Source organism: Crassostrea angulata, chromosome 5 (assembly GCF_025612915.1).
Source record: "Crassostrea angulata isolate pt1a10 chromosome 5, ASM2561291v2, whole genome shotgun sequence".
Lineage (NCBI taxonomy): Eukaryota > Metazoa > Mollusca > Bivalvia > Ostreida > Ostreidae > Magallana > Magallana angulata.
This window is the reverse complement of record NC_069115.1, coordinates 34,948,758-34,966,129: the sequence shown is the minus strand read 5'-3', so window position 1 is coordinate 34,966,129 and position 17,372 is coordinate 34,948,758. Positions and strand designations below refer to the sequence as shown.

General features: G+C 31.3%; 1 protein-coding gene across 1 annotated transcript in view; it reads left to right on the top strand.

Moving 5' to 3' along the window:
- The window catches only part of LOC128184585 (uncharacterized), a 51,004-nt gene extending 33,957 nt beyond the window's left edge, over positions 1-17,047 (top strand). The window contains exons 30-50 of the mRNA XM_052854128.1: positions 1,323-1,577; positions 2,054-2,074; positions 2,632-2,772; positions 6,685-6,799; positions 7,091-7,191; positions 8,163-8,335; positions 8,764-8,851; positions 8,938-9,014; positions 9,147-9,183; positions 9,329-9,426; positions 9,586-9,714; positions 9,922-10,064; positions 12,710-12,845; positions 13,243-13,392; positions 13,692-13,791; positions 14,077-14,150; positions 14,378-14,503; positions 14,624-14,746; positions 14,935-15,059; positions 15,419-15,554; positions 15,729-17,047. Of these exons, the coding sequence (XP_052710088.1) occupies positions 1,323-1,577; positions 2,054-2,074; positions 2,632-2,772; positions 6,685-6,799; positions 7,091-7,191; positions 8,163-8,335; positions 8,764-8,851; positions 8,938-9,014; positions 9,147-9,183; positions 9,329-9,426; positions 9,586-9,714; positions 9,922-10,064; positions 12,710-12,845; positions 13,243-13,392; positions 13,692-13,791; positions 14,077-14,150; positions 14,378-14,503; positions 14,624-14,746; positions 14,935-15,059; positions 15,419-15,554; positions 15,729-15,800 (2,420 nt within the window). The 3' untranslated portion in view covers positions 15,801-17,047. The remainder of the gene's footprint in view (positions 1-1,322; positions 1,578-2,053; positions 2,075-2,631; positions 2,773-6,684; positions 6,800-7,090; positions 7,192-8,162; positions 8,336-8,763; positions 8,852-8,937; positions 9,015-9,146; positions 9,184-9,328; positions 9,427-9,585; positions 9,715-9,921; positions 10,065-12,709; positions 12,846-13,242; positions 13,393-13,691; positions 13,792-14,076; positions 14,151-14,377; positions 14,504-14,623; positions 14,747-14,934; positions 15,060-15,418; positions 15,555-15,728) is intronic.
- The last annotated feature ends 325 nt before the right edge of the window (positions 17,048-17,372 follow it).

The following is a 17,372-nucleotide window of genomic DNA, read 5'->3' as shown; positions in this document are numbered from 1 at the left end:
GGTGTGCGGTGTGTCGTTATTTTGTTTTTTTTAATGAGAAGAGCTGCGCAAACTCTAAGAAAAAGTCTATATACATTATTTCGCGGGTTGAATTATGGATCAAAACAACTATAAGAGTGTGCTAAACAAATTAGTATGATTACATACTTCAAAACCTGAAAACATGGGCAGTTTTACTTTATTTTCAATACGAATATCAATACGAATATCAAAAAGCGGATCGAAATGTAAAATGATTTGTTCACTGGCTCAAACTCTGTTAAATAATTTTTGTAGATGGTTATAGATAACTTGAGCTAATATGAAACTCCCTACTTTTAGGTGCGCGATATATCTTCGCAAAGGGGTCCGTCGTCATTAACATCGGAGGACTTACTTGATACTCGTAACGAGATCGTGTTTATTATAATTGTTTCTCATTATTATCTTTGAGGTTGAGGTTGAGGTTTCAAGAGAGAGAGAGAGAGAGAGAGAGAGAGAGAGAGAGAGAGAGAGAGAGAGAGAGAGAGAGAGAGAGAAGTGAAGAGAGGGAGAGAGAGAAAGAGACAGACAGACAGAGAAACAGATAGTCAACAATTAACTTTTGAATAACCGCTAGTTATTTCTTTGATGAATCGGTAGCTAGCGTCAAGTTAAGAGCCGTACCCGCAGGAGATGATTTAAACCAGACGAACAACCATGATAATACGACGTCATAAAATGCATCACTTCTTTCATTTAAGTATATGTTGATGTTAATGAAACGTATTGCTAGCAGATATACATAAAAGCTAGTAATAGTACACAATGGTACTACATATAAGTCTAATATTTTCTTCTTTTTTTGCCCCAATAAACGAAGTTTAGGCTGTTTGAACCAAATAAGACGCAAAGCTGTCTATAAAAAATAATTTATCTGTTAAATGTACAACGAAAGCATACGTTATAGTATGACTTTTAGATCAATTGGTTTTTAATACTAGTAGTTATGTGTTTCATGAGTTTCTATTGAGGAGTGAAAGCAATGTATTCAATTTATTATTAGAACCCGAGGTAGGGAGATTACACTTATATGATTATGTTGATCCCCGAGTAGTCTTCTTCCAATTTGAAATGTATGCAAAGAGGTAAAGCACATTAGTTTTATTAGATAAATCTGTTATTACTTACTAGATATGTTCATAAACTAAAATACAAAGTGTTGTTTTACATACCAGTTTGTATTCACTCTATGACCATTTCGATTGCGGTGCATATAGGACCACAAAAATTGTTTGTAAGGATGTTTAATCAATCTTATTTTATTATATCATTCTGAACCTTTATTTCTAAAATAGTTTTAGATCGATCATCGGGTTTTTCCATTTACGCATACTATGATGACATCTTTAATTCTTCATCACCGAACTCAAGCAATATTGTGTATCACCATGACCCTCTGTCCGGTTGTCCAGCTCCAGTACAGAACTTCACTGTCAACAGACTGGCTAAACAAATAGTGTTCACAAACAGCCGACCAGATGGATTTCAGACAAACTGTCCTGGAAAAAACAGCAATCTTTACACATCGATCGAGATTTGTGAAATAAAAGTTATGGGTAAGACCATTATAAAATACATTATACTTTCATGTTAACTACTGAAATCTGATTGGTTTAGACGCAGTTGATAATCCGTTTTATTACCCTCAGCGTTACCAACACACTTGACAGCGGGTAACACAACAAATTGTTACATGCGTGTAAATTATGCGCGTAGGCTTTCGCCGTAGCATTCGCGTCATTTCTATATAAAAGCATCATTTTTTTTTAGTGAGAAAACAATTGTCAACCTCTGCTTTGCGTCGGTTGACAATTGTTTTCTCAGGGTGTCAATTTCAACTGTTTCCTTATTAAACAGGCACTATTTATATAATGTTACAACGTACATTAAGGTTTACATGTAAGCAAATGTCGAGCCATGAAGCTACGTAATGTTAAATCTCGGTTCAAACAGCCAAAAATAAGCGTTTTGATTATCTTTGCGCTTCATTTATATAATCTTATTGGACAGAATAATAATTACTTTCCTTCAGGTTGTGACCAGAACAGGTATGGTGTTGGATGTACAAAGATATGCCCATTTAAGTGTAAAAATCGACATTGTGATGCATTCAATGGTTCCTGCGCGGAGGGATGTGCCGATCCAAATGCCTTGACTGTTGACTGTTTATGTGAGATTTCTTTATATTTTGTTTTAAATAGATTTCATTTGACTTATTTTTGGAACATAATTAATCATAATTTCACAAATATCACGGAATTTGAATGATTCCGCCATATTTATCAATAAATATAGCAAACTTTTGTTAGTATCACAATGCTTTCTTCATTTTTTTTTATAATTAAGAGGGTCGTTAAAACCAGATATTTTGTGTTGTATGGGTACCAGTATTGTTTTGAATATCATTAAATATATCTATATGCTGTAAAACGTTTATTGTAAACATTTAATTGTCATCGTTTGAAACGTTTGGTTTAAAGATAACGAATGCTAATTAAATACATTTTATTAGTATGCTTACTTGTTTTGATCTTTACCAACGCACTTTTGGTAAACGTCTCATCATCTATCAACATAACTGAGGTGTGTAATTTTAATGATTTCGGTTAGTGTGTAACGATGGACAGTATATTTCAAATCGGCAATGTGTGAGCTGTAAGGGACATTGCAAAGACGGTGCAACATGCAACAAGCTGACGGGCCAATGTGATAGTGGATGTGACACTCAATGGACGGGATTGTTCTGTGAACGTAAGTTCACAGCAACCATTGTTTTTAATATATAACAAAGTTTACCTCAATGCTGATCAAGTTAAGAGTACAGGTGGACATGTTGAGAATGTTACATTTTAAGTAATTGTTGATTAAACTAGATGTATTATGTCTATAACAATGTGTGCCATTGGCTTTGGTAGTTTGAAAGTCTGAATTACTTTATAATTTTAAATTTGTGTGTCTTTTCAATTGTTTTGCTTTCTTTTTTTAATGAAAATAATTTTTCTTGTTTGTATTTTAGGATGCAGTGAACACTTTTACGGCCTTGATTGTAACACCCCATGTGGACACTGTCTAGAAAACGATGTATGTGACAATGTTACTGGTCGATGTCCTAATGGATGTCAGAATCAATGGACGGAGGACAAGTGTGATGGTGGGTTTAAGTGATTTTTCATATTTTTCATAAGTTGTCAGATGAAAATTTGTATCTTTGAAAAATGGACTGGGGGAATGATTGATATATTCCTAATGCTCAAGCTACACGAAATTTTGGAAAATAGATAGAGTTTGAAAGGGGAGAGAGTAAACGTTTGGTTGCAACACATCTACGTGTAGCAGATACACGAGTGTTGGATAATTTGAATTCAAACAAGCATTTGGACATCCCGATGTTATGTCAATATTAAAAAAAACCAAAGTATATAAAACTATTAATACACAAACAATATGAAATGTGGAAAAAAAGTTATACTCAAGAAATAAAGGAAAGAAAAACACGTATTGACTAAGTCACAAGAAGATATTTTCTGATATTATTGTTCGTAATGTTTGTTTATTCAAGTTTAAACTGCTACGATTATATAAAGTAAATCTTTTTTCAGTATGTCGTGATCAGTATTATGGCAGTGATTGCAACACGCCGTGTGGACACTGCAAAGACGATGACGTGTGTAACAATGTGACAGGCCACTGTCCTAGAGGATGTCAGAAGCAATGGATGGGAAATATGTGTGATGGTAGGTTCAACGGTGGGAATGTGATACAAAAACCTTTAAAATACTGTATTTGCAAATTGTCTCAGCCTGTGTATGTTACAGCTCTACAATTATATCTCATCATCATTTGTTATAGTAACACATGTACATAAAATTGTTACTGAGTATGTGTCAAAATATCAACATAATATTATTATTTTATTGCCAGTTTGTGCAAAATATTGAATACTCAAATTAAGACTTCAACTGTTCATTATAGTTTAAACAAAGAAAAGCTTCGCCAATGTTTATGATCGAAATGATCGTTACATGTAACCGTATATAAGTGATCTAAACTAGAACAAATAAAGCAACGATCGCAAACTTTTTTGATTTAGGGTAGTTTAACTTTTCGTCTTTTATTCTTCTGAAATATTTGAATCCAAATATACTTATTGTAATATTGGAATTTGTTTAGAATGTAAAGACGGTTTTTATAACGCAAACTGCACTGCCCTGTGTGGCTTTTGTGCCAATGATCAGCCATGTGATAAACGCACTGGAGCCTGTATCAACGGTTGCAGGCAAAACTTTAAACTTCCGCTTTGTCAAGGTAATTTTTTTATGAATAGGGAGGTTAAGAAGCATTGAACGGTACGTTGTCGAGTACATGTGACTAGCATAAATCCCCTAATTTTTTTAATTTAACATCATAAATTCTGCCTACCGCTTAATTCTACAAGTTGTACAAAACGTGTAGAACCAAAAGTACACGTAGATGAATACTTGTAGCATCTTTAAATAGAAATACAGACTTTGTTTATATCAGACGTTGTTTAATGTAAAGCAGACAAAAAATTGAGGCCGACTGTGCTCTTGGTTTCATTAAATTTGTAGAATAAATTTCATAAACAATAAGAGTAAACTAAACAAGTTGAAAATGTTAAATCTAATTATTTTACACGTTCGCTTACACGTACAGTTTATTAAACGTACATCGAATTTTGGTAGATGTACGTGGAAACATATGTGTAGTTCCACACGTACCCGTATACGTTACACGTTCAAATGCTTAACCTCTCTAATATTCCAGCGTTTAGGAGAGTTTGATGGTCGTGGCCATTTTTAGACTCTATTAATTTTCTAAAAAAGAAACACATTTTTAAAGCAATACGAGCTGTATTTTTTAGAGTTTTATTTTGCTGCAAAAACCTGCTAGTATGATAAGTCTACATGTAAATTAAACTCTTATGATAAAAAAGGTTTGAAGAAAGATTTCTCTTCTAAGAAATATATAGCAGAATAATTTTTGTACAGGCCGACAATAATTAAATTTTGCTTCATTTCAGGCTTCTTTACGGCTTTCCGAATAAAAATATGGCTGACATATTTAAAAAAAAAAACGTGATATTTTGTCATTTTAGTAGAAATAAAATTTTTCGTCAAAAAAAAATCAGCATGAAAATTGCAGCTCATATTGTCTTTACATTGTAAAAAAGGCAAATCTAAAAGGTAAAATGTACGGAATGTTTTCGTAAAATATTGATGTATATAGCTTAACAAATAATATTTTTACATTTCAAATTAATATGATGATCAATGTATTGACCACCAAGACTTATTAATGGCATTTGTAAACAAAGACAAATTTCTATATGTGATTGTTTTTCTTGACAACTTTTTTTTTAAATCAAACATTTAATTAACGTTATCCATCATACTAAAAAAATATGATACATTATTCCGAAAAACGGAATACGTTAGTTTAAAATCAAGCGTCTTCTTCTGCGTTTAAAATAATCACCTTAAGTAAAGCGAGACCTTTCCTTTTTGAAATGTTTTAAAATGAAAATTTGAAGATGTATTTTATAAAGCACATTGATTTTTCCTTTTTTTTCATATGTTTCTATTATTATGTTTAGATATTCCATGACTGCAAAAATACATTCTATACCATATGATTTGAACATTAAAGCTAGATTCCGTTTATTTAACAGTGAATCTATGTTCATACTTCTAAAGATTTCATTTGTAAAACACTGGATAATCATCGGTTAATTATAAAGAACAGAAACATCCTGGCCCTGTAAATTGTTGCATTTTGTAACAACATTACATGTAATTCCAATTTATACGAAGATGCAATTCTTTACAGAGTGTGAAGATGGGTTTTACAATGGCAGCTGTACCCTGCAGTGTGGAAATTGTAAAGCCAGTACAGCTTGTGATAACTTTAATGGATCTTGTCCAGATGGCTGTGCAGATTTTTACGAGCCTCCGTTTTGCACAGGTGTTTCACCTTTTTTTTTAATTCTAACTAAAAAAAATTACCCTGCGTTGTACATTTAAAACATGAGAAAGATTGCTTCACTCTATTTTTTATCATTTAATCAAATATGTTCAACATGATTTACACTTTACTTACATAAAAATGTTAGATATAAAATTACATTATTTCATATTTCAGAACACACAATAATTTCATTTGTTTTTTTTTTTTAAAGAAATAAGCAGAAATTTTAAAAGTTCACCAAGATCATATCATTCTCTAAATCTTTTTGATCAGGTATCAACCAAGTTCATATCTTGGTAAAACTTTTAACATTGCTATTTATAAATGATATTTACGATTAAAAGGTGAAACCGTTAAAAACAATAGAAATAGCTGAAGTTTTAAAGTATACAAAAAAACAACAGTCAAACGATTACTATGTGTGGTAATCATTGTAACGTCATTAAACAGTTCACACAGAAATAAATGTTTTGCTTTTCTATAGATTCATTAAAGTGAACACATTTGCAAATATAAACATGTGAATAAAATATCATAATAAACAAAACGTATACATTTTTATGTACATGTAAAACTATGCGGAAATCAGGCTTTCATTTACTAGTTTAAAAATAGTCTTCAAAAGAAAGCCTGATTGCGACAGCAATTTACTGTAATAAGCATACATCTTTATGTTAGCCCAAATGATGCTATCAGATGACTCAATCGAGAGCTCGGGTGCAGTGGCAGGCGGGATTGTATCAGTGTTGGTTGTATTGGTGGCTCTTGGAATAGTGGGTTTGGTCTATAGACGGTAAATGGTCATATATTTTAAAGAATTCGTCTTCTGTTTTCGTTTGTTTTCAGATGATTGACATTGTTTGTACTTCAGATGCCAATTCGTTAATGTTTACATAAAGTGGTGTAAGATAATTAAACAAGTTATTGTTTGAGCATTACATCTTATTAAAATGTCAAATAATCCATCTACATTAATATTTAACTAGAGAGACATTTGAAGAGAAACAGGAAAGGGTTACATCGTTCAGATATTTATTGTGTTTTTTTTGGTAACTATTAAATTAGCTGTGTTTCTTTTAAAAAGACACAAAGGAGGAAAGAAACCTGAAGCAAACAGCAATGTAATACAAGCTAAGCCCAGTTCAAATCAGTCGAGGAGGGAACAAAAATATGCTAATATAAGTGGTAAGGTTCAGTTGATAAATTCTTGAAGTATATGTAAGTAGTTATATTGTTTAAATCTCATGATCAAATGGTTAATTTTCTTTAATTCAACCATTATATTAATTACAAATTGTCATAGGTGTGATCCTGCAAACACAAAATGTTGCAGTTTACTGGCTGTAAACTGGTTTTTTGACGACTAAGTTTTTAGAGAAACCCTATACAGACCCCTGCTATTATAACCATACGACACGGGCAAGTTCTCACCGACAACCTCTCGCCAATTTTGCAAAATGTTCTTACTTGCAAATAGAAGTCGATTTACAGTATTGGATTATTGAAATATACATGTAAAAGCAACTCAAGAAAAAAATACTTGCAAAACATTACTCCTTTTATCGTATTTATTCGTTTATTTAAGAAATACCGGTTTTCTTATATTTACATTTGTTGCAAATTATGGCGATATCATTGCCCCATACTTTCTTTTTTGATGACACAGAAAGTTGTTGTGATTAACATGACGTAACATAAAAAAAAGTTCAACAATGTTTCAAGTATTTGATTAGCATAATGAATAAATATTACATTCATTACGACATTAGGTGGCTTAAGCGTAAGTCGGTAATTTTGAGTACATAGAAACAGTAGTGACCCAGATTATTCATGCGATACTTTCACCTTTTGACCCAGGCTAGTGCCACGCAGAAATAACAGCGGATTGCGTATTAAGTGTTTTATAAGGGAAACACTTGCGAGTGTAAATATTAATTTATTCAAATGTTTTACGCATATTTTATTTATAACCATGAGCATATGTTTTCATGTAAATAATGTCGATTTGTTGTATGTGAGTTGTAAACATGATAGGACAATCAATTATATAGTAAATTTCATATACTTTTTTTTAATTCACATTAAACATTAAATCACTGTTTCAATGTTCATGTGTATTATGCGCTTTGCATTGATGAAATGACTTTGGTTTGTAGAGAATTCACAGAGAAATCTGTTTAGCGAATTTACAAACGAAACGGCAACAGACGACAATGGGGGGTATTATAACACCAAGGAACTAGCTACATTTATCCGTGTAGAAGATCTACAAAGAGTTATACAGGAGAAAAGCAATGGCGAAAGCAACGTATTCCTATCTGAATACAAAGTACTATTAAGATTGAATGATATATCATTTATTAATATATGTTGAAAACAAAGTGTGCGTAATTGATTCAATCTTTTGATAAAAGCCTATTCTTGCAAATATGCTGTACAAAAAAAACCAAATATTTTTCCCTTTTCTTACACACCTAATTTATGCACAATAGCTTCATTTATATTTGAGGACGATCACTGTTCTCTTAGTGTAAAGTAACAGTTTTAATTTAACGTGAATTTGTGACCTATGGTTCTCTCGTGTTTATTACTCAAAGCATTTCAATTTGTATCCCCATACAATACATAATTCCGAGGGATAATGAGGTAGTTATAATAGAAAAAGAATATAATCATTTTATTCTGTAGAGTTATTTCTATCGTTGTATATAGGTATAAATAATATTTTATTTATTGTTCTTAATATTTTCTCTGCAGAGACTTCCAGTCGCAAATACTTCTATATGTAAGGAAGGAAAGAAACAGGAACACATGGCAAAGAACAGATTTAAAACGACGTTTCCATGTAATTTGTTTTTTCTTCAAGTTAATACATTGCATTGACTTGATGGAGTCAAATTTCCTACAAAGTGTACATGATTAATCTTTTAGATGACCACTCTAGAGTTATACTCAACGAAAAATGGAATGAATCAGACAATGATTATATCAACGCCAATTTCATAAAGGTAGAGGTTTTTGTTATGTGTTGTTTTGTTATTGTTGGAACCTGTCCGCGTCTATTTTTTAAAATCTTAAACGTTTAAATATTTTATGATAATAAATTAATCTTTAACTCTTCATTTCGGTTGTTTGTGAAGAACAATGAAGCTAAAAAGGCCTATATAGCTGCCCAAGGTAATTGAAAAACTCCTAAAATCATTTGATGTTAAGAAAGTTATACGTTGCAATTTAATAGATGGTTATTATAATTAGGAAGTGTGGATTTGAAAAAGAAATACGTAATTATAAAACTAACTTATAATATCTTTAAATCATGTAGGTCCTAAGAACAACACCCTGGAGGACTTCTGGAGAATGATTTGGCAGGAGAACATAAGGTTCATTGTAATGCTCACCAATGTTGTCGAAAATGGAAAGGTATTTATAGTTATGTTCATCTATACCGCTAATTAAACAATATGTTATCTGTTTTATTTTTATCTCTTTGAAAACAAAATTCCTGCTTTAAAAAACTCTTATAAACCACAATTGTAAATTATTATTATTATAATTTTGTTTTGTTATTTTACTAAAAAGAATAAGTGCGCACAGTATTGGCCTGAAAAAGTCAAACCATTGGAAGTTGGTCCGTGCAAAATGCATCTACTAAAAGAATCTACGTACGCTCTTTATACTTGTCGAAAATTCACTGTACACAACTCCATGGTAAGACAACTCAAAATGAAACTGTAAATTTACTTCTATTTTTAAAGTATTAAAACGAGCTATTTCTTCTCTGATTTACCAACTCTATGGTAACTATGGTAAAACAACTCAAACTAACATGAATCGCTTTATTAAATTCTTTTAAAAACTGTTCAAGAATTATTATTTTCCTGCATCCATATGCATTTTGAATGTCAATTTTTTTAGTCTTCTGAAAAAAGAGCGCTTACCCAATATCACTATACGGCTTGGCCAGACCACGGGACACCAGAAGCACTAGGATTGGTTCAGTTTCATAAAGCAGTCACTAGAAACTATCAACCAGGAGGACTGATGTTAGTTCACTGCAGGTATATACATTTTTTTTTTCTAATTTTCTAATGAATTTAAACGATGGACATTAAAGACATCTATTTTTTGTAAGATAAATTTTTATGTCCAATATAAAACCCAATGGCAGGAAACTTCCTATTAACCAACAAAATAAAAGGAAAAGAAAGAAAGAAAGCAAAATATGAGAAGATATCCAAATTATTTAAAGTACAGAAAATTTATAATCAATTAATTTAACAAGACATAACTGTTTAAATACTTTATGACTTATTGCTTTTGCTTTTGCACGACAGAGTGGTCATCGTGCATACGCCTTTACCAAATTAAACACATATATATGTCACTTACTTAGATAATAGTTTCGAAAGTATTAGTATAGTTCAAACAAATTGACAAAATTTAATCTGCTAAATGAATCAGCTATATCTTGATTTACTGAATAACTTATCTTGTAATGCACAGACCCTGAAACACACTACTACACCAGCTGTACGTTTCTAGCACGCTTCTCACACACTATACGGTTTGTACAATACGATGCGTTTCTCGCACGGTACGGCACGCTTCTCGTACGCGTACGATACGATACGTTTCTCACACGGTACGATACGATTTTTATACGATACGATACGCTTCTTGTACGATACGATTACGGTTTCTGTACGATATGAATTTGATTTCTAACAATCGATGATTATAAGTTAAAAAACAAAAACACCTAATTCACATTTATTTCAAAGTGTTTAGGATTATCACCTAATGAAGTTTTAATTAATAATTCATATCGTAAATAACAATCTTAAATGTGGTCTTATAGATAAATGTCCGCCGGATAACGTAGTTGTAAACCTTGCGGGAATTGATCGACTAATTTCACCAAATGTATTTACCTGTAAAGGTCGTGAATATACACAGGAAATGTTTCAATCCAAAATATAAGATCCATACTACACATGATGTTACATTTAAAATGATTAATTTTTTAAATGGATAATTTTAATGCTGATTTTCTCGAAAAATGCATTTTGATTTCAAATACTAATCAGGACTATTTTCATTATTTTTTTTTTAGGATGGAAAGATATACATTTAAAAAAACTACTTTTAGAATCTACGTTTCACTTTACTCTTGTATGGCTTTGTCTTACAAACGCCTCTATATTTTTCTTAGAATTAAAATACACGCAAACATTACAAGATAAGAATTATGAAAAAGGAGAATTAAGAATAATGTGATATGTACTGTCTGTTTAAAAACAATTTCTGTTAAGTCTCCTGAGCCGAAAAAATTTGCTAATGATCAAAAGCTACCATGTTTTCTCATTCACTTAATTTCTACAATAATTTAAATATTAATTTTCCCCGTTGAAATTAGTTTTTTTTGCATTGTGAATGAGAGAGAGAGATTTCAGATACGTATTCAGTTTGACACCCATTGATTTGAGATTTCGTACAAAAAGGAACATTATATTTGTATGATATCAAATTAGATTACATTGTACATCACAGCGAGTTTAGCCGTTGATTAAGAAATAATGTATACAAAGGTTTAATCGGGGTTAGCATTATAACAATTGGAAATCAAATGCAAGTTTCCGTTCTGTGAATTGTACCACGCTCTCTCTCTCTCTCTCTCTCTCTCTCTCTCTCTCTCTCTGAAAACAATTTAGAGTGCGATTAAACGCTGTATATTTTCATCTACCGGGCAATTTTCTCCACTTTGTCTATTTCTCGTATTTTATTTCTGCATTGTCGCTACCTCAGTACCCGCAATAATCACCAATGTAAGCATTTTATTTTAAGAGATTCTCAATAATTATTTCAAGGTTATAAAATATCTGTAGTGTATTCATTTCGTGTTTTCACATTTTCTTATTAATTCCATGAATACAAATGCATGTACATATGCCATCACTGTATGGAATTACACTTCCCCGTTAATTGGTAATCTGCAGCACATTTACTAGTTCTCAGTGTATATCTAAAACAGGTATTCTCCTTATATTGGTCGGGATCAACAGAAATTACGCAAGTTGAACACGAACACATCAGTATACACACGCTGCTACACAGAAGTATACACACGCGCCGCCGGGCTTGTAAGGTGAACAGGTGACCGCGGCCAGGTACTGGTCTTTTATGCGTGTCAAAGTTTAAAATACATTTCTGTAAAGAATGCACTTATATTTTCTGGTCTAATTAATTTATCATTTTGATATTGTTTGATAGCAAATGCAGAAAAAAAAAATCATCCGGTGATTTTGACCCCCTCCCCCGGATTTTTTGTTATTCGTTACATACCGGAAAATGCAGTTCTCGTAAAAAGCTTTAAGTTTCTCGCACGCTTTTCATACGGTTCTTATACACTTTGTACGATACGATACGTTTCTCATACAGTACGGTACTTTTCTCATACGATACGTTTCTCGCACGGAACGATACAATTCTTATACGATACGATACGTTTTATCGCACGGAACGATACAATTCTTATATGGTTTGGTACGTTTCTCGCATGATACGATACGCTTCTTATACGATACGAAAGTCGCAGGCTTCTCATACGCTTTTTAGGTGTAGTAGTACGTTCCAGGGTCTGTGTATTGTTATTTGAATGAGATTATACAACTCATTCTGTTTTTTGCTTCCCTAATTTATTCAGCGCTGGTGTTGGAAGAACTGGGACATTCATTGGTCTAGACTCCTTGCTTAAACAGGGAAGGGAAACAGGAAAAATCAACGTGTTTGAGTTTGTTCAACAAATGAGAGAGGACAGAATGACCATGGTTCAAACACCGGTAAAAATATTAAACACAGAATCAAACAGAGTACTTTGATAATATGGTATTATATTATTATTTGATAAACATAATGCACGTGTAGTATATTATTTTGATGGGAAAGACTTGTTGATGCCACGATTTCACCCCCATTCCCTAAATTTGGCAGCAGCAGTATAACTCAATGTGACATTAGGAAACACATCATAAACATTAATCCAATAATAATTGCTTTTTTAATTAAAGATATGAGTGAAATCTACACTTTTCAATTATTTATTTAAATTGGCAGAAAATAAAACAAAATTAACAATCTTAATTAGTTTTCTATCAATTATATCTGTGTTATTGATAAAATTAATATATTTCTTTGTTATATTCACATTGTAATAATTAAATATATATCTTTAAACAGGAACAATATATATTTCTACATAAAGCGTTGCTTATTGGATTTCAAGACATGGACACAGTGTTACTGAGGAGTGAAGTCACCCACAAATTTAACATACTGCTCAGTGATAAATCTCCGTTAAAACAGACAGCGTTGTATAAAGAACACCAGGTAAGTCCATTCTGTCTAATTAATACAGGTCAAAGCAGTTGCTGACAAGTTGTTAATTTACACTTAAAGATGTATGTTGAGAGACCATGTAAATTCCAAGATGTACAGTGTGTTTTGAACTATGTGTGACACATCGATTTAAAGATATGTATCTAGTTTTTATGTTGAATGTTGTCTTGTATTTGCTTTTCACCAACTAATTTAAACAAAACTGGTTGGGATTTAAAAAGGTATATTAATTGACTGTACATTTTACTGAATACCTGTTCATGATCTAAATATGAACTGTGACGTTTTAGTTCCTGCTAGCAATGAAACCTGTACATGATAACAAAGTCAACGCAGATTCGATGCTTCCGGAAAATAAGGAGAAGAATGCAAACATGGACATACCTCCAGGTTTGTAACTCAATCAATTTTAAATATGTTTATCAAGATCTGATGATATTAGTCAACTGGCCTTACTCTAAAGGGTGCACGGTTGAAGCAATCTATACATAGATATTAGACAGGGATGCATAATTTACATTTACATGTTGGCAAATGTGAATAGTCAAAAATGTTTATAGGTGTTGCATGCAGTGATTTTAAATACACAAATTTTGTCATGTTTTAAATTTTACCTTTAAAAATGTTGTTTTTGTATTTGATTATCAATGTTTCCTTAACTTTTTTTTATTATAGTTTCCAAGTATCGACCTTATTTGACGTCATATGTAAAAGGAAGAAACGATTATATAAATGCAGTCCGTGTTCAAGTAAGTCAGACGATCTATAGCCATTATTTCTTAAACTTTTGAAACATGTACAGTGTATACAATATTTAGAAATCTTATAAATGCGTCAGTTAACTTGAGAGGTATGTTTTCATATACCAAATACCTTTAGTTTGGGAATCATTCACATTGCTGCCTAATGCATATACTAACATGTATCTACAATGTCCTTGGCAGATACACTTAATCATATGGTTTTTATTTTGTAGTCGTTTTCAGATCTCTGTGCTTTTATCCTTACACAAATGCCCCTCCAAGATACAGAGGTAGATTTATGGAGACTATGCGTTGATCATGATGTAAATGCGATGGTTATTTTGACCGAGTACATTGAGGTACCAGAATAATAGAGAACATATTTTAAATATTATTTAGCTTAAGAAAGAAATATGTAAGCATAATATGCATTCATGAAAACGTTAGCCTTTTATCTGAAACTTTTGTTTTCATTTAAGGAAATACATTGGATTCCGCGAAAAGGAGATATGCGTGAGTGTACACCATATACTCTCAGTTTTGACGGTAGTGGAAGTAGCATTAGTGGGGTATCGGTTAATACTTTGGTGATTGCATACGACGTGAGTTTGATTAATCAATTGATTAACTCATTGTTTCATGTAACTTCTGTTCTGTTCTTACTTCACGGTGCAATGCATAATAAGTTGTTTGTCCTCGTTTTATCCCAAATATTAACTCTGATATTGTGCATTATTATAAAAACAAAAGGTACTTTACAACAAGATATCAAATTACCTTCATAATATAGGATAAGAGAAGAGAACTTGATGTGTTTCATATACCAGTTCGAAATGATAGCGCTATGTTAAAAGGCGTAGAGTTGCTGCTTGAGAAAGAGAGAAAAAACAACTTTAAATCGCTTATCGTTAGCAGGTGAGATTCAAAGGAAGAAGGAATTGCAATGCTATGTACAAAAAATACTTGAATGATTTATGATAATAGTTTATACATAAGTAATGTTTTTCGATTAATGATGCTTTTCAAAATTGAAAGACGCTTTCATATAATAAATGGTGTACCACTGATCCATTAAATATTTTAAATAATGCATTTTACATCTTAGTTTATTAACGAAACAATACGGTGTAGGTGTAACAGATATATTCTGTAATGCACATAACAGTCACATGATTTTAAGTTTATATCTCACAGGAATTGTGCTACATGTCCAGCCAGTATTTTCTGTATTTTACAAAACTCGCTCTAACATCTTAGCATATATATTTATTAAGGGACGGTGCTGGTTCAGCTGGTGTATTCTGCGTTTTACATAACGCCTTCCAACAGTTACGTATGGACGGAGAGGTTGATATTTTGGCCACAGTGAGAATGATCCAAACACGACGACCGGAAGTCATTACTAAGCTGGTAAACCTAAGAAAACTGAATTCACTATTACATATACATGTAACACTTACATTTAATCGATAAAGTATTAGTAATACGTTTTACATTGTGTAAGAAAATAAAATCAGTATTTATTTGTTTATTCTCACGTTTGGCTTAAACATATTATACAAAAGAAGTATTATACTTTTTTAGGAGGAATACAAGAGATGCTATGAACTCCTTTTTCTTTCAATATCAGAAGATGGAATATACGCCAATATGTAGTAAAACAATAATCCCTCCGTATACACGTAATACATTCGGAAAAAATAAACTATCGTCAAAAATTGTCAAATGAATTAACACTGACGAATTTTAATCAGGTTCTATTTTGTGTGATGTAGTATGTTTTTCTTTCAATTATTGTTATAGAAGAAATAAATTAATTGTTGTCATATAAATCATTATTGCAATGTCACTGTTAAGTCGTAGAGTGGTAACGAATGCGTATAACTACTAAAACGAATTATATTGATGTTTGTGAAATATCTAAATGATTATTAATCAGTTCATGGTGAACATATTTTACAAAAAATGATTGATTGATAGTAAAATAAAAGCTACTAATATCATTGATATATCTTGTTTAGTTTTTATTGATTTTCGTTTATTTTCCTTATATGTATTGTTTGTTTGTTTTTTGAGGTTTTTCTATTGTTTAGGATTTTCTTCTTGATTTTGTTTTGCTTTTGAGGATATCATTTTGTTTGCTTAACTGTTTGATAGGGTTTTTTTTAAAAGTAGTTATTTTTAAAAGTAGTTAAAAGTAGTTAGTATCTTTGAGTAATCAATCAATGTTATGTGCATGAGACAGCATACACGTATGCATGTATTTGTATTTGTATTTTCGCTTTCTGTGCATTTTTATACAAATCATTTTTATGGATGTACCGCACTTGGTTTTTTTTTTAAACAAATAATCAGCATTTGATAATTTTATGATGTAAAAAGTGTTCACAAACATTTTATTTTCATTTTTAACGTTATTAGAAATATGTCTTACCATTTTACATAAAGTATCAGTTTTAAACTCCATTTAGAATCTATACTACTATATTAAAATAAAAGACTCGAATTCAATACCGAGAAATCGGAAGCATACTGTTTTTTGTTTTATATATTTTAAACATCATTGGTACTTGAAGATTACCATTTTGTTTTAATTTTTTCTTAGTTAAGCTTCGAATATTAATAATCACCGAAAATTCCTAAAAAATTCCCGGAAATCACCTGGATTTTTGGATTTTACAATCTTGCGCTTGCGCAATACATTCACGCAAACGGGATCTTTAGTTTATGTTTCCACAATATCACATATGCATGAATAAACTCAGAAATGATAATACAAATACGGGTACATTTTCATTGGACTTTTGCTATTTATTCTGTTCATATTAATGATTTCCTATGAGAGAAAATATAAAATAACAATTTGAAATATACATTTCAACTTAAAACTTACTTTTGTCTTCGTGATGACAAAAAATATTTGATTACAAGCAAAAAAGTTACATTTTATTTGTTAGGAGAGTGAACATGAATATGTTTTATAGTAAAAATGAATAATGTCATACGGACCCAGTTTTACAAAGACAATACGTGAAGGTCGGTGAAAAAGTGTTGAATACATGTAAGTCTGCATTTGTATTAAACTTATTTAGATATCCAATGAATAAACAAAATTAGTACTTACAGTCACCATTGCAATATACATCACATCAATTCTTAACTGATTTCACAAATAAGATCAATCTTTTTAAAAATTAAACGTTATATTTTTTTTCATATTTCTGAAAA